Source organism: Macaca nemestrina, chromosome 9, assembly GCF_043159975.1.
Source record: "Macaca nemestrina isolate mMacNem1 chromosome 9, mMacNem.hap1, whole genome shotgun sequence".
Classification (NCBI taxonomy): Eukaryota; Metazoa; Chordata; class Mammalia; order Primates; family Cercopithecidae; genus Macaca; species Macaca nemestrina.
In genome coordinates, this window is record NC_092133.1 from 71,518,204 (window position 1) to 71,541,313 (window position 23,110).

Genomic DNA, 23,110 nt, shown 5'->3' on the forward strand with positions numbered 1-23,110 from the left:
TGGGCCTGTAATCCCGGCACTTTGGGAGGCTGAGGTGGGTGGATCATTTGAGGTCAGGAGTTCCAGACCAGCCTGGCCAACATTGTGAAACCCCTCCTCTACTAAAAATACAAAAAATTAGCTGGGTGTCGTGGTGGGTGCCTGTAGTCCCACCTACTTGGGAGGCTGAGGCAGGAGAATCACTTGAACCCGGGAGGCGGAGCTTGCCGTGAGCCGAGATTGTGCCACTGCACTTGAGCCTGGGCGACAGAGCAAGACTCTTGTCTCAAAAAAAAAAAAAAAAAAAAGAAAATTCTGACGTACACAACAATACAGAAGATGAACCTTGAAGCCTAAGTGAAATAAGTGAGACACAAAAGAACGAATATTGCATGATTCTACTTATATGAAATATCTAGAATAGGGAAATTCATAGCAACAGAATGTAGGTTAGAGGATACCAGGGGCTGAGCATGAGGGGGGTAGTGAGTTATTGCTTAATAGTTGCAGGGTTTTTTTTGGAGTGATGATGAAGTTCTGGAGATGGATAGTGGTAATTGTGGCACAACATTGAATGTATTTAAGGAAACAGAACTATAATACTTAAAATGGTAAAAATGGTAAATTTTATGTGTAGTTAACCACACACACAGAAAAGAGCATATATCTGTTATGCAGGTATTAGGAAACCACTACTACTTGCCCCACAACCGCAGCTGCTTCATGACCCTTACAGAGTTAGTGACTGAAAACTGGAGAATTATGTGCACATGGCCAACATTTCCTTAATCCTTGTGGATAGCTAAAACTTCAGTAAAACGACTCTCATTCACCATCTGCTTTCCACATCTTGTCTCATGAGCATCTCATGAGCATCTAGTTGACTGAACCTAATTCACATTTGAATCCTAGTTTCAAGGGACCCTGAGGAATAATGATTAGCTTTTCAGACTCCGTAGTAGGAGGAAACAACTAGAGGGAGACTGGAAAGGATACTGAGTGCTACCTCGTCATATCTGCCACAGGCACTGAGTCAGAGGCGATTCATAGATGGCAGCACTCCTTTTAGTCAGGTCGCCATTTCCAATAGTGTTGAGAATGTCCTGCAGCTGATAAGTTGGAGAGGTAGGGTGGGGACAAAGTCATTATCTCTTTTTGCAGTTAATGGGCTGATTGTGCTATGGTATTTGCAGTTTTAATGTGGTGGAAAACATTTGGAGTATTTAAATTATTGTAAAGAGATTTGGGTCGTTCTAATGGTATGCATTAAAGACTCATTGACTAAAGAGTATCTGAGCTAATGTTTAGGAGTACCAAATGTAAGGTTGTTATGTTTATGATAAGCTTTTTTCATTTCATCAAGTATGGAGATAAGAATATAATAGAAAATATACTGAGTTCTTTTGCTCTTAGGCTGCCGAAATCTCTAATCAGTATGAACTAAATTTGGAGAGAAAAGAAACAAATTTACTAGTAAAGCATTTACTTGCTGAAAATTGCACTTCTTAAAAACAGTTTTCAAAAATTCTAACCAGAGGTGACGTCATCCAAAAGATATTTCATATTGTCTAGAACAGTCAGCTGTTTTTATCTGTTATCTATGACTTAAAACTAAGTTTGAATAATTCCTGTTGATAATCAAATTCTGCAGGAATGACTGTTCTCTCAGCACCTTGATAGGTATTGACCTTTGATGCTTAAGTAATTTTTTCTTTTTTTTTTTTTTTTTTGAGATGGAGTTTCACTGTTGATACCCAGGCTAGAGTGCAATGGTGCAAGCTCAGCTCACTGCCACGTCCGCCTCCCAGGTTCAAACAATTCTCCCGCCTCAGCCTCCAGAGTAGCTGGGATTACAGGCATGCGCCACCATGCCCGACTAATTTTTTTCTTTTTTCTTTTTTTTTTTTTTTTTTGTATTTTTAGTAGAGACAGGGGTTTCACAACATTGGCCAGGCTGGTCTTGAGCTCCTGACCTCAAGTGATCTGCCCGCCTCGGCCTTCCAGCGTGCTGGGATTATAGGCGTGGATCACTACCCATTAACATTTTGGACAAGTACCAAGCTTTGCATGAAATGCTTTTTAAGGTGGACCACGCTTTAATGGTGTAACAAGAGTTAGTATTTAAATCAGATTTGTTGATACAGTTATTCCACTTCTAGAAATTTAACCTAAGGCACTGCAATGCCATTTATTTATTTATTTATTTTTTATTTTTTATTTTTATTTTTTGAGACGGAGTCTTGCTCTGTCACCCAGGCTGGAGTGCAGTGGCCGGATCTCAGCTCACTGCAAGCTCCGCCTCCCGGGTTTACGCCGTTCTCCTGCCTCAGCCTCCCGAGTAGCTGGGACTACAGGCGCCCGCCACCTCGCCCGGCTAGTTTTTTTGTATTTTTTAGTAGAGACGGGGTTTCACCGTGTTAGCCGAGATCGTCTCTCGATCTCCTGGCCTCGTGATCCGCCCGTCTCGGCCTCCCAAAGTGCTGGGATTACAGGCTTGAGCCACCGCACCCGGCCACCATTTATAATAATAATAAAATAGTGAAAAATTGCTAACAATGGGGAGATGGATAAATTATTGTATAGTCATACAATGGAATGTTTTAAAACTATCTTTTCAAAAGACATGTAATAGCATTAGACAGGACTCATGCAGTAATGTTAAGCAAAATGATACAGAATTATGTATGATGTGTTTTCTCTTTATAGACAATTTTGCGTGTGAGAGATATAATAAATTATAAGGAGTGATTCTCTAGGAATTAGTTTTCAAATTTTCTGTTCTTCAATGAGTATATATTGCTTCTATATATTTGGCTTTTTATTATAGAGATACTTAATTTTAAAAGATTCAAACCATGCAGCAACTTGCAGACTAAAAATCCTAAAAACTCAGTCCCCAACCTAGAGAAATAGAGACCAGTTCATCAGTTTGTTTTTATATGAATTTTGTTTTTGGTGTCACATCTAAGAGATCTTTACCTAACCCAGGTCAGAAAGATTTTCTCCTATGTTTTCTTCTAGAAATTTTCTAGTCTTAGATTTTTTTTTTTTTTTTTTTTTTTTGAGACGGAGTCTCGCTCTGTCGCCCAGGCTGGAGTGCAGTGGCCGGATCTCAGCTCACTGCAAGCTCCGCCTCCCGGGTTTACGCCATTCTCCTGCCTCAGCCTCCGGAGTAGCTGGGACTACAGGCGCCCGCCACCGCGCCCGGCTAGATTTTTGTATTTTTAGTAGAGACGGGGTTTCACGGTGTTAGCCAGGATGGTCTCGATCTCCTGACCTCGTGATCCGCCCGTCTCGGCCTCCCAAAGTGCTGGGATTACAGGCTTGAGCCACCAAGCCCGGCCCTAGTCTTAGATTTTATGTTAGGTCTGTGATCCATTTTCAGTTAATCCTTATATGTGGTAGAAGTATGAATTGAGGTTTTTACATATGGATATCCATTTGTTCCAGCATCATTTAATGAAAAGGGTGTGTTTTCTCCACTGAATTGCCTTTGCACATTTGTAGAAAATCAGATATCTATATATATATAGGTCTGTTTCTAGACTCTATATTCTGTTTCCTTGATTTATGTTAATACCACTTTGTCTTGATTTGAGTACTGAGATAGGCAGAATTCCCTGGGTTCAAGCAATTCTCCTGCCTCAGCCTCCTGATTAGCTGGGACTACAGGCAAGCACCACCATGCTGGGCTGTTTTGTGTTTTTAGTAGAGACAGGGTTTTGCCATGTTGACCAGGCTGGTCTCGAGCTCCTAACCCCAAGTGATCCACCCACCTCTGCCTCCCAAAGTGCTGGGATTACAGGCATGAGCCACCCCGCCCTGCCAAGATAGGCAGAATTCTAAAATGACCCCTAATGACCTATGCTCTTGTATAATGGGAGGGACCTGTAATCCCACCTAATCATGGGATATGACTCCCATGGTGACTAAGAAAGGGAGATTATCCGCAGTAGACCTGATCTAATCAGACAAACCCTTAAAAGGGACTGGGCTTTTCCTGGAGAATTAATCCAAGTACAAGGGGAGGGAATTCAACACAGAAGCAGCTGCTGATTTTTGGGAAAAGAGGAAACCATGTAGTAAATAATTCGAGTGGTCAGTAATGTAAGCTTATGGTAATTTGTTACAAAGCAATAGAAAACAAATACAGGTAGTTGTATAATGAGCCTTGAAATCAGCTGTTTATGAAATGTATCAATATCTACAAAATTAAAGGCCCGTTGGGATTTTGATTGGAATTGGGTTGAATGGACAGATAAGTTTGGGGAAAATTGTCCTCTTACAGTATTGATTCTTCTGACCTACTCATTTCTCATTTTTAGGTATTTGTCTTAGCAGCGTTTCGTTGTTTTCAGCATGTAGGTCTTGCCCATGTTTTGTCAGATTTATCCCTGAGTATTTCGTATTTTTATGCTATTACAAATGGTATTTTGTACATTTTAATTTTTGGTTGTTTGTTGCTAGCATGTGGAAATACAATTGATGGCTGGGTGTGATAGCTCACACTTGTAATCCCACACTTTGGGAGGCTGAAGCAGGTGAATCTCCTGAGCTCAGGAGTTTGAGATGGGTCTGGGCAACATAGCGAAACCCTGTTTCTACCAGACATACTAAAAATTAGCCAAGTGTGGTGCGCATGCACCTGTGGTCCCAGCTACTTGGAAGGCTGAAGTGGGAGAATGGCTTGAGCCTGGAAGGTGGAGGTTGCAGTGAGCTGAGATCATGCCACTGCATTCCAACCTGGGTGACAGAGTGACACCCTGTCTCAAAAGAAAGAAAAAAAGGAAGACAATTCGTTTTTGTTCGTTGATATTATACGTAGCAATCTTGCTAAACTGACTTATTCTAGTAACTGTTTTTGGTAGATTCTATTGAATTTTCAACATAAATAATCAAGTTGTCAGCAAATAGAGTTTTATTTCTTCCTTTTAAATCTGTATGCCTTTTACTTCTTTTTTTTTTTTTTTTCCTCGAGATAGAGTCTCCCTGTGTTGCCCAGGCTGGAGTGCAGTGGCACGATGTCGGCTCACTGCAAGCTCTACCTCCCGGGTTCACACCATTCTCGTGCCTCAGCCTCAGCCTCCCAAGTAGCTGGGACTACAGGCGCCTGCCACCACGCCCGGCTAATTTTTTGTATTTCTAGTAGAGACGGGGTTTCACCGTGTTAGCCAGGATGGTTTCTATCTCCTGACCTCGTGATCTGCCCGCCTCAGCCTCCCAAAGTGCTGGAATTACAGGTGTGAGCTACCATGCCCGGCCTGCCTTTTACTTCTTTTTCTTATCTTATTACACTGACCAGAACTTCTGATGTTTCATAGAAGTGGTGAGAGTGATGATCTTGCCTTGCATCTTTTTTTTTTCCTTATACTCGCTTTTTCTTGTTGTTTTGTTTTGTTTTTTTGTTTGTTTGTTTTTTGGTTTTTTTTTTTGTTTTTGAGAAAGAGTCTCACTTTGTTGCCCACACTGGAGTACAGTGGCGCGATCTCAGCTCACTGCAGTCTCCGCCTTCTGGGTTCAAGCAATTCTCCTGCCTCAGCCTTACGAGTACCTGGGATTACAGCCACCCACCACCACACCTGGCTAATTTTTGTATTTTTAGTAGAGATGGGGTTTCACCATGTTAGCCAGGCTGGTCTTGAACTCCTGATCTGAGGTGATCCGCCCATCTCAGCCTCCCAAAGTGCTGGGATTACAGATGTGAGCCAACATGCCTGGCCTTTGTTATTGATTTCTGCCCTCATCATTATTATTTCCTTCTGCTTTGAGTTTAATTTTCTCTTTAGCTTCTTCGTGGCATTATTTTAGCTGGTATTAGTGGATTTCCATTTCTCCCAACCTTTGTGCTGTTGTTAACGTATGTTTAACATATGTTATAAATCCCACAGTACATTGCTTTTTGTTTAAACTGTAAATTATCTTTTTTTTTTTTTTTTGAGATGAAGTCTTGCTATTTTTAGCAGAGATGGGGTTTCACCATGTTGGCCAGGATGGTCTCAATCTCTTGACCATGTGATCTGCCCACCTTGGCTTCCCAAAGTGTTGGGATTACAGGCGTGAGCCACCACGCCCGGCCTAAATTATCTCTTCAAGAAACTTAAGGCCAGGTGCGGTGCCTCCCAGCACTTTGAGAGGCCAAGGCAGGCAGATTACCTGAGGTCAGGAGTTCAAGACCATCCTGGCCAACATGGTGAAACCTCGTCTCTACTAAAAATAAAAAAATTAGCCTGGTGCAGTGGCATCGGCCCATAATCCCAGCTACTGGGGAGGCTGAGGCAGGAAAATCTCTTGAACCCAGAGACAGAGGTTGCAGTGAGCAGAGATCGTGCCACTGCACTCCAGGCTGGGTGATAGAGTGAGACGCTGTCTCAAATAAATAAACAAAAATGATAAGAAAAAATGCATATATTTATGCATGTGGCTACCATTTTGGTGTTCATTTCTTTGTGTAGATTCATATTTTGGTGTGGTAACATTTTCTTTCTGCTTGAAGGACTTTAAATTTTTGTAGTGTATGTCTGCTGGTGATGAAATCAGCTTTTGTGTGTCTGAACAAGTATTTGCCTTTGCTTTTGAAGGATATTTCACTGGGCATACAATTATAGGTTGATTTTTTTTTTTTTCTTTCAGTACTTTAAAGATATTGTTTCACTGTGTTCTAGCTTGGCTTGTGCCCAGTAAGAAATCTCTTATTATTCTTACCTTTGTTCCTAATGTGTCTGTTTTCTCTTTTGCTTTTAAGATTTTCTCATTGTCACTGTTTTTAAGTAATTTGATTTTGATATACCTTGGTATAGCTTTCTTCTTGTTTCTTATTTTTGGAGTTTGTTGAGCTTCTTGGATACACATGTTTATGGTTTTCACCAGATTTGGAAAATTTTTGGCAATTGTTACTTCAAATATTTTTTTCTGTTCTCTCTTGTCTTTTGGAGGCTGTTTGATGTTGTTCCACCTCTCACTGACGTTCTTTCTTTGGTGTGTGTGTGCGTGGTAAACAACCAAATGTATAATCTAAACTTTTTTTTTTTTTGAGTTGGAGTCTCACTCTATCACCCACGCTGGAGTGCAGTTGTACGATCTCAGCTCACTGCAACCTCCACCTCCCGGGTTCAAGCGATTGTCCTGCCTCAGCCTCCGGAGTAGCTGGGATTACAGGCACCTGCCACCATGCCTGGCTCTTTTTTTGTATTTTTAGTGGAGACGGGGTTTCACGATGTTAGCCAGGATGGTCTCGGTCTCTTGACCTCATGATCCACCCACCTCGGCCTCCCAAAGTGCTGGGATTACAGGTGTGAGCCACTGCGCCCGACCGAAACCATTTTTTATATAGTGCAGAGGCATTAAGTACATTTACTGTGTTGTGCAACCATTATCACCATCCATCTTCAGAACTTTTAAAAAATCTTCCCAAACTGAAATTCTATACCTATTAAAAAATGACTCATTCTCCCTCCTCCTAGTCCCTGACAGCCACCATTCTACTTTCTGTCTCTGTGAATTTCACTACTCTAGTTACCTCATATAAGTGGAATCTTACAGTATTTGTCCTTTTGTGACTGGCTTATTTCATTTAGTATGTCTTTAAGGTTCATCCATGTCATAGCATGTGCCAGAACTTCCTTCCTTTTTAAGGCTGAATAATATTCTCTTTTTTAAAGTTCTCTCCCTTTTGTGTGTGTGTGTGTGTGTGTGTGTGTGTGTGTATGTGTGTGTGTTTTATTGTGAATAGTTTCTTTTCTTTCTTTTTTTGAGACAGGCTCTTGTTCTGTTGCCCAGGCTGGAGTGCAGTGGCACGCTTTCAGCCCACTGCAGCCTTGAACTCCCGGACTTGGGTGATCTTCTCGCCTGAACCTCTGAGTAGCTGGGACTACAAGCATGGACAACCATGCCTGGCTAATTTTTAAAAATTATTTATAGAGACGAGGTCTCACTATGTTGCCCAGGCAGGTCTTGAACTGATAGGCTTAAGCAATCCTTCCACCTCAGCCTCCCAAAGTGTTGGGATTGCAACCAGGGCCTTTGAATTGTTTCTATTGTTACTTAGTTACATTTATTGCTCTTACCTTCTTCAGTGTCTCATCAGCTGTTAGTCCCATCCAGGGTATTTTTCATCTCAGATAATGTCATTTTATCTCTAGAACTCTATGAGTTGCATTAGTCTTTTTTTAATGTATCTATTTCCTTTTTTGTTGAGATGGTGCGAGGGCAGGGGGCATCTCCCTTTGTTGCTCAGGCTGGTCTTGAACTAGCCACAAGGGATCTTCCTGCCTTGCTTTCCAAAGTGCAGGGATTACAGGCGTGAGCCCCCGCCTGCCCATTGTGTGTCTATTTCTTCATTTAACTTTTTGGACAAATGTATTACACAATTATCATAACTATGTTAATGTCCTTATCTGCCAATTTTATTATCTGTGTAAGTTCTTGATTGATTGATTGTTCTCCTCATTGTAAGTGATACTTTTCTGCTTTTTTGCATGCCTGATAATCTTTGACTAGATGCCAGACATTATGAATTCATTGTTGGACATTATGAATTCATTGTTGTACTCTAGATACTTTGGTATTTCTATTAATATTCTTGAGCTTTTTGTGGGATGCTGTTCAACTACTTGAACACAGTTTGATCCCTTTAGTCTTCCTTTTAAGATTTGTTAGGATGAACCCAGAGACATGTTTAGTCAAGGGTAGGGTTTCTCAATAGCAGCACCATGACATTTGGGCCAAGTAATTCTTTGTTGGGGGAGGGGATAGTCCTGTGCATTATAGAATGTTTAACAGCATTCCCCCCCAAAGTTGTAACAACCAAAAATGTCTTCAGACATTGCCAAATGTTCCAGGAAGTGGGGAGGATTGCCCCCAGTTGAGAGTTGCTGCCGTAGGGTTAGTTTTGCCTCACTACCATGGCAAGATCTTTCTGTGTACTCTACCCAAAGCTGCTCATGAGACCTTTTTTCAATCTGGCTATTTGGAATAGGCACTTTTCTTGGCCTCATGTGAGTGCTGGGAATTCATTTGGGTGGTCTTTCCTTGGTCTTGGTTAGTTTCCTTACATACATGTGCTGATAGGCATTCAGCTAAATATTCAAGAGAGACCCGCAGATCTCTGGAGTTCTCGTCTGTGTATCTCCTCTTTAGTATTGTGCCCCATAAACACTAGCCATCTTGATCCCCCCCAACTCTCAGCTCCATCTCCTCAACTCATTGAGCCTGCCAGACCTCATGTGAGTTTCCCATCCTGTGCCTCTTGTGGCTGGGAAACTCAAGGCCATAACCTGGTGCAGTAGGGTTCACTTTATTTGTTTCCTGGCTCTCAGGGATCTTCCTGATGTCCAGTGTCTTGAAACTTTTTTTTTTGGAGACGGAGTTTTGCTCTTGTTGCCCAGGCTAGAGTGCAATGGTGCGATCTCAGCTCACCTCAACCTCCGCCTCCCGAGTTCAAGCAATTCTCCTGCCTCAGCCTCCCAAGTAGCTGGGATTACAGGCATCTGCCACCACACCCAGCTAATTTTTTGTACTTTTTAGTAGAGACAGGGTTTCTCCATGTTGGCCAGACTGGTCTCGAACTCTCAACCTCAGGTGATCCACCCACCTCAGCCTCCCTAAATGCTGGGGTTACAGACGTGAGCCACTACACCTGGCTGAAAATTTTTTTCCCCATATATTTTGTTTGTTTTTTGGTTGTTTCAGGTCAGAGGATAAATCTGGTTCTTGTTAGTAAATCTTGGTCAGAAGCACATGTCCTTTAACAGATCATTTATTTGTATTAATTATTGATAAAATCTTAATTCTTAATATCTGTAAACACTAATCTAATTTCCTTATTTTTCAATTTGTATTTATCACTCAAAGTCTCCTGTTCCCTGTAATTCCTTTGGTATACCATAAATATTAAATGGGCCCTAAAGCTTTTTATCATCTTTTCATATACCTCTTTCATGTAGGCTTTCACAGTGTTAGCTCAGTAGTGATTTAGTATGGGCCTCTTAACTATTATATAGTAGCATACAATTAAAGGGCATGCACTGACCTGATAAAGCAGAACAGTGAAATGTGTCATGCTTTTAGGGCATTCCCACAGCAGGCTCAAAGACTTCCAAGAGACTTCCATGTATAACTCATATTTTCTAGCAGCTACAACGTCAGCATCAAAGCCTGTTAGCCTGATTGAGGTTGTAAAGAGCTCGTGAGCTAAGACAGGGGAAAAAACTAAGAGAAGAATCATTCTGAACAGAGTATGAGAGGAAACTGTCCTAACGAATAATTCTTCAAGAATGGGAGTGACGTGGAACCCATTGGTGGTAAGCTGTTAGAGAAAGGGGAATGTTAACAGACTAGAAATAATGTGACTAAAGAAATCTGGCCTTTTTTTTTTTTTTTTTTTTTTTTTTTTTGAGACGGAGTCTCCCTCTGTTGCCCAGGCTAGAGTGCGGTAGTGCGATCTCTGCTCACTGCAAACTCCGCCTGCCAGGTTGAGGCAGTTCTCTGCCTCAGCCTCCCTAGTAGCTGAGATTACAGGCGCCTGCCACCACGCCCGGCTAATTTTTTTGTATTTTTAGTAGAGACGGGGTTTCACCATCTTGGCCAGGTTGATCTTGAACTCCTGACCTCATGATCCACCTGCCTCAGCCTCCGAAAGTGCTGGGATAGGCGTGAGCCACTGTGCCTGGCTGGCTTTGTTTTATGTGAAAGAAACTTGTCTCTCAGATTCGCTATGTCATAACTGCTACAGAGATTATAGCATGTGCTTGTTGGATATCCAAGGATGAAGTAATTTAGTCAGAGCATACCTTGGGTAAAAGAAGGTATGTATAGTAGGTAGGGTGAAAGCATCTAGTTATCCATGTGAACGAAAACAGCAAAATCATACTTCTAATGGAATTGTATATGTGATATAATAAGTGATATAAAATAATACATAAATGTGTAAGTTCCATGTGTTAAAGTGAATAAATCATAATTCTTTGACATTTGAGGTGGTGGTGATATGCTATAGCTAAAAAGAGTTAAGAGTTTTTGTTATCCCGTAATGCATAAGAATTAGACAACTTTGTAAAAAATATAGACTCCTTGTAAATGGATGTGATAGTAATTTTCAAAGACAGGGAAAGTAGGTGGGTCGATAATAAAAGTTATTTTGTGAAACAAAATATGACTTAAGCCTTCCAAAAATTAAGATTGCTTTTAGTAATAAAGAAATAAATACTTACTGATTAACTGACATTTCCCTGACATTCATCTATGGGTGGATTTTATCAAGCTTATTGTTTTCTAAATAGTTTTGATGATACAAGTGGTACTCATGTAGTTAAAATGTCTGCCTTTGCCAAGTAACTGTAAGTCTTCGTGGCAAGAGTTTATGTGGGTAAAGAATTCAGAGTAGTACCAGCTTTTTACTTTTCTTGTTGTAAGGAAGCACAGAAAGTTTTTCATAGCTAACAGTGCATTTATATCACTAAATGCATTTATATGACAGTGCATTTATATCACTGAATCATTAAATCAAGAATTATTACATTGAGGAAGAGGATGCTGTCCTCATTCATTTATCCTTCAGGATAGAAGGATATTCATTTGTATTGCTGTTTTATTTGGTTTTTCAAGACTTCGAAAATAAAGTTTAACCTAACATATATAGAGAAAGTATAGATCACAATTATATAGCTTAATGAATTTTCACAAAAGGAACAAACCCATATAACTAATATCCAGATTTTTAAAAAAGAACATTTGTATTATGACAGTTTGTTTTTTTTTTTTCCAAGCTGGGTAGTAGGCACATAGGTGTTCGTTGTATCATTTTATTCTTTTATGCTTTAAAGTTTGCCTACCATTTTAAAAAAATTATCTCAGGAGGAAATACAATCTTCAGAGGTCTGGAAAGTGTCAAAAAACCTACAGGCTTTAATAGTTGAGAAAGTGCTTTTGAGAAATAGTGTTTTTTTCCATGTAGACTTTTGTCTCCTGTGTATCTGATATACTTTATAAACCTGAGGAGGCCCAAGTAACTGAATGTTTTACAATAGAAGAACATAAATAGAGCTGTGTGAAATCAAGGTAGTAAAAATTATTGGTACTTTTTTTTTTTTTTTTTTTTTTGAGACTGAGTCTGGCTCTGTCGCCCAGGCTGGAGTGCAGTGGCCGGATCTCAGCTCACTGCAAGCTCCGCCTCCCGGGTTTACGCCATTCTCCTGCCTCAGCCTCCGGAGTAGCTGGGACCACAGGCGCCCGCCACCTCGCCCGGCTAGTTTTTTGTATTTTTTAGTAGAGACGGGGTTTCACCATGTTAGCCAGGATGGTCTCGATCTCCTGACCTTGTGATCCGCCCGTCTCAGCCTCCCAACGTGCTGGGATTACAGGCTTGAGCCACCGTGCCCGGCTAAATTATTGGTACTTTTTAAAACATAGCACATTATTGGCCTTTTATTCTGCAGTATAAAGTCTGGGTCATCAAATTTGTGAGTACATTGAAATGACAGTTTTAAAATTTAAATTTATTTTAAATTTTAAATAAAATTTAAAAATTTTATTGCTAAAGTCCATGATAGTTTAAGAATAAAATGCCCTATTCAGTTCTATAATGTAATATTCAAAGCTGTAGAAAGAACTGAGTTATTATTGAGATTCAAATATATGTCTAGTTTAAAGGCTTCATATCTGTTATAGAAATCATTTTGTATATAGTAGTTAGAAATACGCTTAATTGGCCAGGCGCGGTGGCTCACGCCTGTAATCCCTGCACTTTGGGAGGCCGAGGCAGGCAGATCACGAGGGCAGGAGATCACTACCATCCTGGCTAACACGGTGAAACCCTGTCTCTACTGAAAATACAAAAAATTCTCCGGGCGTGGTGGCAGGCGCCTGTAGTCCCAGCTACTCCAGAGGCTGAGGCAGGAGAATGGCCTGAACCCGGGAGGCGGAGCTTGCAGTGAGCTGAGATAGCACCACGGCACTCCAGCCTGGGTGACAGAGCAAGGCTCCGTCTCAAAACAAACAAACAAACAAAAAAATATGCTTAATCTAAAACGTTTCCTAGAATTACAGTTATCTACTTTTCTTTTATGTTAATTTCCCCCCAGGTGGGGAGATACATTTTCCATGAACATGGAGATTTCAGAAATTGGATTTTTTTTCTCTCTTTTCTTTGACTTTCAAAAATATAATAAATCTTCCTATATTTCTTGGTTTTATGAAAAGTATTAAAATGGGATTTTTCTTAGTTCTCGAGTAGACTTTTTAATTATGACTGATGTAGTGGAAAAGCCGTTTGTAAAATGTCTTTCTATAGAAATATTTGGTTATTAAATTTTCTTCTGCTGTTGGAGTCATATGCATAAAATTATTAGTATGTTAATCTATTGAAAACCATTCGTTATTGAATAATTTTTCTTTTACTCTAGAAGCCAACAGGATGGTGTAGCTAAATTACTGTTTCTGGGGGAGGGGGGTGTGTGTATTTATATATATATAGCTTATTTTTTGTTTTTGAGACAATCTCCCTCTGTTGCCCAGGCTGGAGTGCAGTGGCACAACCATGGTGCACTGCAGCTTTGACCTCCCAGACTCAGGTAATCCTCCCACCTCGGCCTACCAGGTAGCTGAGACTATAGGCGTACCACCATGCCCAGGCTAAATTTTCTTTTTTGGTAGAGATAGGGTCTTGCTATGTTGCCAGGACTGGTCTCAAACTCCTGGGCTTAAGTGATGCTCCCAACTCAGCCTCCCAAAGTGCTGGGGATTATAGGCATGAGCCACTGTGCCTGGCCTGTTTCTGGTGTATTTATGTGTGTTTGTCTTTGAAGAAATTGTTAGGACACACTGAAGCTTTTGTTTTGTTTTCCTGTTTTCTCTTGACAGGCAGTGGAGGAGGAAATGGCAGGTCATAATCAACTCTGCATTCGCCGCTGGACTACCAAGCATGTAGCTGTGTGGCTGAAGGATGAAGGCTTTTTTGAATATGTGGACATTTTATGCAATAAGCACCGACTTGATGGAATCACATTGCTAACATTGACTGAATATGATCTCCGGTCTCCTCCTCTGGAAATCAAAGTCTTAGGGGACATTAAAAGGTTAATGCTCTCGGTCCGAAAATTGCAGAAAATACATATTGATGTTTTAGAAGAGATGGGCTACAACAGTGACAGTCCCATGGGTTCCATGACCCCTTTCATCAGTGCTCTTCAGAGTACAGACTGGCTCTGTAATGGGGAGCTTTCCCATGACTGTGACGGACCCATCACTGACTTGAATTCTGATCAGTACCAGTACATGAATGGTAAAAACAAACATTCTGTTCGAAGATTGGACCCAGAATACTGGAAGACTATACTGAGTTGTATATATGTTTTTATAGTATTTGGATTTACATCTTTCATTATGGTTATAGTCCATGAGCGAGTGCCTGACATGCAGACCTATCCACCACTCCCAGATATATTCTTAGATAGGTAAGTTTTGTTTCTGGTTGCTAAGTTTGTAGGAGGTTGCTATAATTAACAGCAGTGATACTATATTTGTGATAATTATATTGTTTCTTATTGTGGTAGATGTATACTTTCCATTTGCTTTATCTGCTGGTATAAAAAGATATGCTTTGAAGTTACCTTTTTCACTTAAATTAGGCCTTTAACCTAGGTAAGTGAGAAAAACCACTGCTTAACTTTTTAATTTTTCAATTTAATTTAATTTTAATTTAATTTAATTTAATTTTTTATTTTGAGACAATCTCACACTGCACTGTCACCCAGGCTGGAATGCAGTGGCATGACCATGGCTCACTGCAGCCTCAACCTCCCGGGCTCAAGCAATCCTCCCACCTCAGCCTCCCAGGTAACTGGGACTGTAGACATGTGCCACCACGCCCAGCTAATTTTTAAGTTTTTTGTAGAGATAGAGTCCCACTGGGTTGCCCAGGCTGGGCGAACTCCTGGGCTTAAAGGATCCTCCCACCTTGGCCTCTCAAAGTGTTGGGATTACAGGCATGAGCCATCAGGCCCTGAACTGCTTAATTTATTTTTGTGTAGTTATAGCTCCTTGGGTACTTTAGATTTTTTTGAGACGAGTCTCGCTGTGTCACCCAGGCTGGAGTGCAGTGGTGTGGTCTTGGCTCACTGCAACCTCCACCTCCCTGATTCAAGCCATTCCCCTGTCTCAGCCTCCAGAGTAGCTGGGATTACAGGCACATGCCACCATACCCAGCTAATTTTTTTGTATTTTTAGTAGAGACGGGGTTTCACCATGTTGGCCAGACTGGTCTCGAACTCTTGACTTCAGGAAATCCGCCCACCTCGGCCTCCCGAAGTGCTGGGATTACAGGCGTGAGCCACTGCGGTTGGCCAGGTACTTTAGATTTTAAGAGGGTATCCTGGAATGATGTTTGTAATAAATGGAACTTGGTTGCCTTTTTTTATAATGAAGAATAGGGTTCTACTTTTTTCAAAAATATTGGTGGTGTCATATCACCAAATGAATTGGAACTATCACAAAGAGGACAAATGGATTCAGTGATAGCGTGCTGTTTTATTACATACTGAATACATAAAAAATATTGTATATGTGTAACATATGAAAAATAAGAATAGGACAGTAGGCCGGGCATGGTGGCTCATGCCTATAATCCCAGCATGTTGGGAGGCCCAGGTGGGAGGTTTGCTTGAGTCCAGGAGTTCAAGACTAGCCTACAAGTTCAAGACTTGCAACATAGCAAGACCCCCATCTCTCCAAAAACTTAAAAGTTAGCCAGGCATGATGGCACATGCCTGTAGTCCTAACTACTCAGGAGGCCAAGGTGGGAGGATCATTTGAGCCTAAGAGGTCGAGGTTACAGTGAGCTGTAGTTGCACCACTGCACTCCAGCCTGGGCAGCACAGCAAGACCCTGCCTGTCTCCAACAACAACAATAATAATAAAACAGTAAAGAAGTATTCAGAACTATTTTCACATTTTTGATTTTTAAATCTTTTAAAAATTTGGGTATTACTTTCTTGTTTGTTAATTTTTGGTTTTGTTTTTGTTTTTTAGATGGAGTCTTGCTCTGTCACCCAGGCTGGAGTACAATGGCATGATCTCAGCTCACTGCAACCTCCGCCTCCCAGGTTCAAGTGATTCTCCTGCCTCAGCCTCCCAAGTAACTGGGATTACAGGCACCCACCACCACGCCTGGCTAATTTTTGTATATTTAGTAGAGACGAGGTTTCACAGTGTTGGTCAGGCTGGTCTCGAACTTTTGACCTCAGATGATCTACCCACCTCAGCCTCCCAAAGTGCTGGGATTACAGGCATGAGCCACCGCGCCTGGCTGCTTGTTTGTTTTTTATAAAACATTTTGCCCTTATAAAAGTGCTTTTGCTGGGCATTAGGGCTCACACCTGTGATCCCAGCATTTTGAGAGGATGAGGCATGTGGGATCACCTGAGGTCAGGAATTCGAGACCAGCCTTGCCAACATGGTAAAACCCTGTCTCTACTAAAAATACAAAAACTAGCTGGATGTGGTGGCGGACACCTGTAATCTCAGCTACTCAGGAGGCTGAGGCAGGAGAATTGCTTGAACCCGGGAGGCAGAGGTTGCAGTGAGCCAAGATCGCGCCATCGCACTCCAACCTTGGTGTCAGAGCGAGAGTCTGTCTCAAAAAAATACATATGCTGGGCGCGGTGGCTCATGCCTGTAATCCGAGCACTTTGGGAGGCCGAGGCGGGCAGATTATGAGGTCAGGAGATTGAGACCATCCTGGCTAACACAGTGAAACCCCGTCTCTACTAAAAATACAAAAAAATTAGCTGGGCATGGTGGCGGGTGCCTGTAGGCTCAGCTACTCGGGAGGCTGAGGCCAGAGAATGGCGTGAACCCAGTAGGTGGAGCTTGCAGTGAGCCGAGATTGTGCCACTGCACTCCAGCCTGGGCAACAGAGCGAGACTCCATCTCAAAAAAAATACATACATACATACATAAAGTAAAATAAAACTGCCTTGTAGTATTTGTATTTGAAAATGAAATGAATTTAAAATGTCTGTGTTACCGTGCCAGAATAATGTATACATCTCATTTTGCTCCCTGTCAAACCCCAACTAAAACTAGGTTTTTTTTGTTTTTGTTGTTTTGAGACAGAGTCCAGGTTGGAGTGCAGTGACGCAATCTCAGCTCACTGCAACCTCTGCCTCCCGTGTTCAAGCTCTTTTCCTGCCTCAGCCTCCCAAGTAGCTGGGATTACAGACATGTGCCACCATGCCCAGCTAGTTTTGTGGTATTTTTAGTAGAGACAGGGTTTCACTGTGTTGACTAGGCTGGTCTCGAACTCCTGACCTAAAATGATCCACCCACCTGGGCCTCCCAAAGTACAGGGATTACAGGCGTGAGCCACCATGCCTGGCGAACTATAGTAAAGAGTTTTTTGTTTTTGTTTTTTAAGTAAGCCCAGAAGATGGAGTGGATAAAATAGGAGAAAACAGCCATACATTTTTGGAAGTTGGAAGACGGATGAGTGGCAATTGGCAAACCCAAAATTAACCTAATTATAAAATTTGAGCAATGGGGAAAACTGAGAACCAACCCAGTTTATATTGCAGATTTCTCAAGGATCTGGATACTGGAGGTGAAGGGGTGATACTACAGTAAGGAGAACTTATTGAAAGCTGTTTAAGAAGTTGTTATATCCCTGTATCTCCTCTCCTGTTTTATACAGTTTTTCCAACTGTAAACAGAAGACCCCAAGGAAGTAAGGAAGAAATCATGTGGCTGTCTGGGGAAAATAGTACTTTAGGGAAAGGAAACAGCCGAGTGCAAAAATCTGTACTGGGAGTGTTCCTGGCAGGTTTAAGGAACAACCAGTGAGAGATGAGAAGAGCAGATCTGAGAGGAGACAAGAAGCCAGGTTGTGTAAGGACTTGAGGACCATTGTAAGGACTTCAGCTTTCATTCTAAATGAAAAGGGAAGCCACTGGAAAGTACTGAGGAAAAGAGTTGAGGGATCTAACTTCTATTTTAAAAGGTCATTCTTGTTGTTGTATTGAGAATACCCTGGGAGTGTGGGTGGGGATCTAGGGATCATTTAAGAATTTATTAAATTCATCTAGATAAAGATGTTAGATTGGATGAGAACAGTGGTAGAGGTGGTATGAAAGAGTCAAATTCTATATATATTTTGAAATTAGAACAGAATTTGCTGATGGATTTGATGAATTAATAGAGAGAAGTCAAATATTTTTCCAAGATGTTTTTGTTTTTTGAGACAGGGTCTCATTGTGTTCTCCAGGCTGGAGTTTAGTGGTGCAGTCATAGATCACCGTAATCTCAAATTCCTAGGCTCAAGTGATCTCCTTCCTTAGCCTCCTGAGTCACTACGACTACGGGTGTGTGCCACCACACCTGCCTGATTTTTAAATCTTTGGTAGAAATGGGGTTTTGCTATGTTGCCTAGGCTGGTCTCAAACTTTTAGCCTCAAGTGATCCTCCCTTCTCTGCCTCCCAAAGCACTGGGACTGTAGGCGTGAGCTACCACCCCCAGCCTATTCCAAGATTTTTAACCTGAGCATCTGTAAAGATGGAGTTGCCATTTACAGAGATGGGAAAACTGTGGAAGGAACTGACCTGGAGGGAAAATTAAGGGTTTGGTTTTCGACATGTCAGGTTTGAGATATGTTTTATAGCAAAATCAGATGTCAAGTAAGAGATAGAAATATGAGCAGAAGTTCAGAGAGATTGAGACAGAAATCTAGGCTAAGATTTGGGAATGGGCGGAGAGAGAGAATAGTATGCCAGAAGCCAAGCCAAAAAAGAAAGTATTTTAAGAAGTTAGGAGGCCAGGCGCGGTGGCTCACGTCTGTAATCCCAGCACTTTGGGAGGCCGAGGTGGGCGGATCACAAGGTCAGAAGTTCGAGACCAACCCGGCCAACATAGTGAAACCCTGTCTCTACTAAAAATACAAAAATTAGCTGGGCATGGTGGCGCCTGCCTGTAGTCCCAGCTATTCGGGAGGCTGAGGCAGGAGAATTGCTTGAACATGGGAGGCGGAGGTTGTGGTGAGCTGAGATTGTGCCACTGTACTCCAGCCTGGGTGACAGAGCAAGACTCCATCTCAAAAAAAACAAGAAAAAAAAAAGAAGTTAGGAACAATTGGCTGTATCAGATGCAGCTGAGAGGTCAAGTTAGATGAGGATAATTGACCATTGGCTTTAGCAACATGTTGGTCATCAGTGACTATGACAAGAGTTAATAAGGGCAAAATGGGTTATAATGGGTTCAGGAGAGAATGTGAGATGTATTGGAATTTACATGAAAGTACTCCACAAATATGAAACAACATGAGTGCAACAGTATTTGTTGTGACATTAATTGTAATAATTATAAATATTATAAATCTAAATGCTTACCCATGGGGAGCTGGTTGAATAGACTATCATACATCTATACAGTGGAATACTATTTAATCATAGAAAAGAATGAAGACAATTTCTGTGAACTGATACAAAACAATTTGCAGGAAAAACTCAGCAACAGTAGCACTATGAGCACACAGATCATGGTTTTAAAATACTATTCCCAGGCCAGGTACGGTGGCTGACTCCTGTAATCCCAGCATTTGGGGAGGCCCAGGCGGGAGGATTGCTTGAGCCCAGGAGTTCTAGCCCAGCCTGGACAACATAGTGAGATCCAGTCTCTACAAAAAATTAAAAATTAGCTAGGTGTGATGGTTTATGCCTGCAGTCCCAGCTACTTCAGAGGCTGAGGCAGGAGGATCACTTGAGTCCAAGAGATCAAGGCTGTAGTGAGCTGTGATCATGCCACTGCACTCCAGCCTGGGCAACAAAGCGACACCTTTTGTTTGTCTCAGTAAGTGAGTAAGTAAACAAATAAATACATACCATTCCTCACTAAAATGAACCAGACCAGGGCTGAGACCAAACAAACAAAAATAGTGGGGTGAGAGGGGAAGCTCTTCAAGAATAATATGAACAAATAAATGTGGACGGCATGATTATTCTGCCTCCTCGAGTGTATTCAGGCAAGTCATCAGTAGATGATAAAATCTATTATTAGGTGAAAGGCCACTGAGGGGGAGCTTATTCACATGATCTGAAAGTTTCATCTCACATATTACTTAATTACAGAGGGAATGAGGTAGCTTTACAGTGGCAAGATCTGACATGCATCACCTTAACCAAATGATCAAATGTGGCATCACAGTGGGACAAGCAGACATTATTGTGCATTGGACGTGATGTCCACAGCATCACCTCTGTAATCATCTTGTCCAAAAATAAAAAACTTTAACCTGTATCTAATCACAAAGAAACAATCAGACAAATCCAGAACATGGAATATTCTACAAGACAGCTGATGTGGACTCTTAAAATGTCAGTGTCATGGCAGGCAAAATCCAGGGGGAAATGTAAGGGAAATTGAAGAGACAACCAAGAGAAACATGAACTTTAATTAGATCCTATATCAAGAAAAGAAAAATACTGCTATAAAGGACATTTTTGGGACAATTAGGAAAATTGGAATATGGACTGCATGTTAAATGATACTAAATCAGTGTTACAATTTCCTAGGTGTGATAGTGTATTGGGTTATGAGGAGGATATCGTTGTTCCTAGAGAAACAAAGGGGAGAAGTGTCATAATGTCTGCAACTTACTTCGGGGAGAGGTTCACCTCCCCGAAAAGAGTATGTGTGTATATGTATGTAGGTATGTATAGAAAGAATGAAAGAAGGCAAATGTGGCAAAATGTTATTTATTGTAAATGATGAGTTTAGGTGAAAAATATAGTGTTGATTCTTTTAACTTTTTTTGTAGGATCAGAATTTTTCAACTTAAAAGAATTAGGCAAAGAAATGAGAGAGAGAGAGAGAGAGAAAATGGAAACAGAGAAATTGGAGAAAAAGTCTTTCCTGTAGGGGCAAGTTTTCCTAGAAGGGCAGCAGAGAAATGGAGCTGTAGCTTGGGCAGGAGTGGGGAAGGATCTAGTGTCAAGAGGGCGTTTGTTCGTTTTTGTTTTTTTGATTGGCTATATGATAGCATGTTTGTTGTATTAATAATAAGAATGACTCAATGTGGGGGGGCAATGATGGCAGAGGAAAGAGAGGGTACAATGTTAGAAAGTGCCCTTCAGTAGATGAAAAGGAATGGGACCTTGTGGCTGGGAGAGGCTGGCCTTAGGCCCTTGGGCTGTTCCTTCATAACAGAGGGGAAGATAGAAAATAGGAAAACAGGTAGAGAGTTGCCATATGTGATGGTGGAGCACAAGAAAGTGCTGTCCTGATTGTTTTTATTTTCTCTGTGTAAAGACAGTGAGAATGGAGAGGAGGATGGAGGTTTGAGGAGGAAGGATAAGATGTATAAAATTAGCCATCTAGGAGAGTAGGAGAGTGAATAGACTTGTGTAATGCAGTAGCAGCATTTAATGGTCTCCTTGAGGTTAGTAGTCGCATTAGCATTATGTGTGTTTACCAGCCTCATTCAACAACAGATACAGGTATGGAATAGGTGGAAAACTGGATTTAAGCAGGGTTGAGTTTTGCTAGGCAGTACAATGAAGGGAAAAGTGGCAAGGGAGTGGTTATAATGAGGGACCATGGACTGATATGGATGAGGAAAGAAGTAAGGCCGGGTGCGGTGTCTCATGCCTATAATCCCAGCACTTTGGGAGGCTGAGGCAGGTGGATCACCTGAGGTTGGGAGTTCGAGACCAGCCTAACATGAAAAAACCCCATCTCTACTAAAAATTCAAAATTAGCCAACGTGGTGGTGCATGCCTGTAATCCCAGCTACTCGGGAGGCTGAGGCAGGAGAATTGCTTGAATCTGAGAGGCGGAGGTTGTGGTGAGCTGAGATCACATTGTACTCCAGCATGGGCAACAAAAGCGAAACTCTGTCTCAAAAAAAAAAAAAGAAAAGAAAAAAAGAAGAAAGTAAAGGATATGCGGTAGATGAAAAAATAGTAAACAAAAAACAAGCAAAAAATAAAAATAAAAAAACAAAGCATAGTAGGAGAGCAGGAAATGGTCCAGTAGAACAATGAGGCTTTTATTATTTTGAAGTATACTGGTTGGGTGCAGTGGCTCATGCCTGTAATCCCAGCACTTTGGGAGGCCGAGGCAAGTGGATCACCTGAGGTCAGGAATTCAAGACCAGCTTGGCCAACATGGCGAAACCCTGTCTGTACTAAAAATACAAAAATTAGCCGGGTGTGGTGGCATGCGCCTGTAATCCCAGCTACTCTGGAGGCTGAGGCAGAAGAATTGCTTGAACCTGGGAGGTGGAGTTTGCAGTGAGCCGAGATCACACCATTGCACTCCAGCCTGGGTGACAGAGCAAGACTCTGTCTCAAAAAAAAATAATAATAAAATAAAGTATACAATTAAGTGGTTTTTAGTGTATTTACAAAGTTGTACAGCCATCACCACTAATTCCAGAACATTTTCATTGTCCTGGGAAGAAACTCATACCTATTAGCAGTCATACGCTGTTCCTTCCTTTCTTCAGACCCTACCAACCACTAATCTACTTTGTTTCTATGAATTTGTCTATTCTGGACATTTCATATAAGTGGAACCATACAATATCGGGTCTTTCTGTGTCACTCAGCACAACATTTTCAAGATTCATCCATACCGTAGCGTGTATCAGCACTACCTTCCTTCTTAATACCAAATAATATTCCACTGTATGGATGTACCAATTTTGTTTATCCATTTATCAGTTGATAGGTGTTTGTGTTGTTTCTACTTTTTGGCTATTATTAATAATGCTGCTATGAACATTCATGTGCAAAGTTTTTTTGTTTTTGTTTTTTGAGACAGAGTCTCACTGTTACCCAGGCTGGAGTGCAGTGGTGTGATCTCAACTCACTGCAACCTCCATTTCCTGGGTCAAACGGTTCTCATGCCTCAGCCTCCTGAGTAGCTAGGATTACAGGCGCACACCATCACACCCAGCTAATTTTTGTATTTTTAGCAGAAAAGGGGTTTCACCATGTTGGCCAGGCTGGTCTCGAACTCCTGACCTTAAGACATCTGCCCACCTCGGCCCCCCAAAGTGCTAGGATTACACGTGTGAGCCACCACGCCCAGCAGGACATATATTATCAATTTGCAGTGATGATTTCAAACCAAATTTTGCCTAACTCTTTT

The 23,110-nt window shown here is 41.4% G+C and overlaps 1 protein-coding gene across 6 annotated transcripts in view; it reads left to right on the forward strand.

The window, feature by feature from the left end:
- Window positions 1–23,110, forward strand: part of LOC105465992 (sterile alpha motif domain containing 8) — a 75,175-nt gene that overhangs the window by 28,431 nt on the left and 23,634 nt on the right. For 5 of the 6 annotated variants that reach the window (XM_071069773.1, XM_011714707.3, XM_071069770.1 and 2 more), the window contains exon 2: window positions 13,834–14,426. In XM_071069773.1, the coding sequence (XP_070925874.1) occupies window positions 13,849–14,426 (578 nt within the window). In that variant the 5' untranslated portion in view covers window positions 13,834–13,848. Of the gene's footprint in view, window positions 1–10,156; window positions 10,278–13,833; window positions 14,427–23,110 lie in introns of those variants that run through there. The other variant, XM_071069769.1, reaches the window with a different exon arrangement.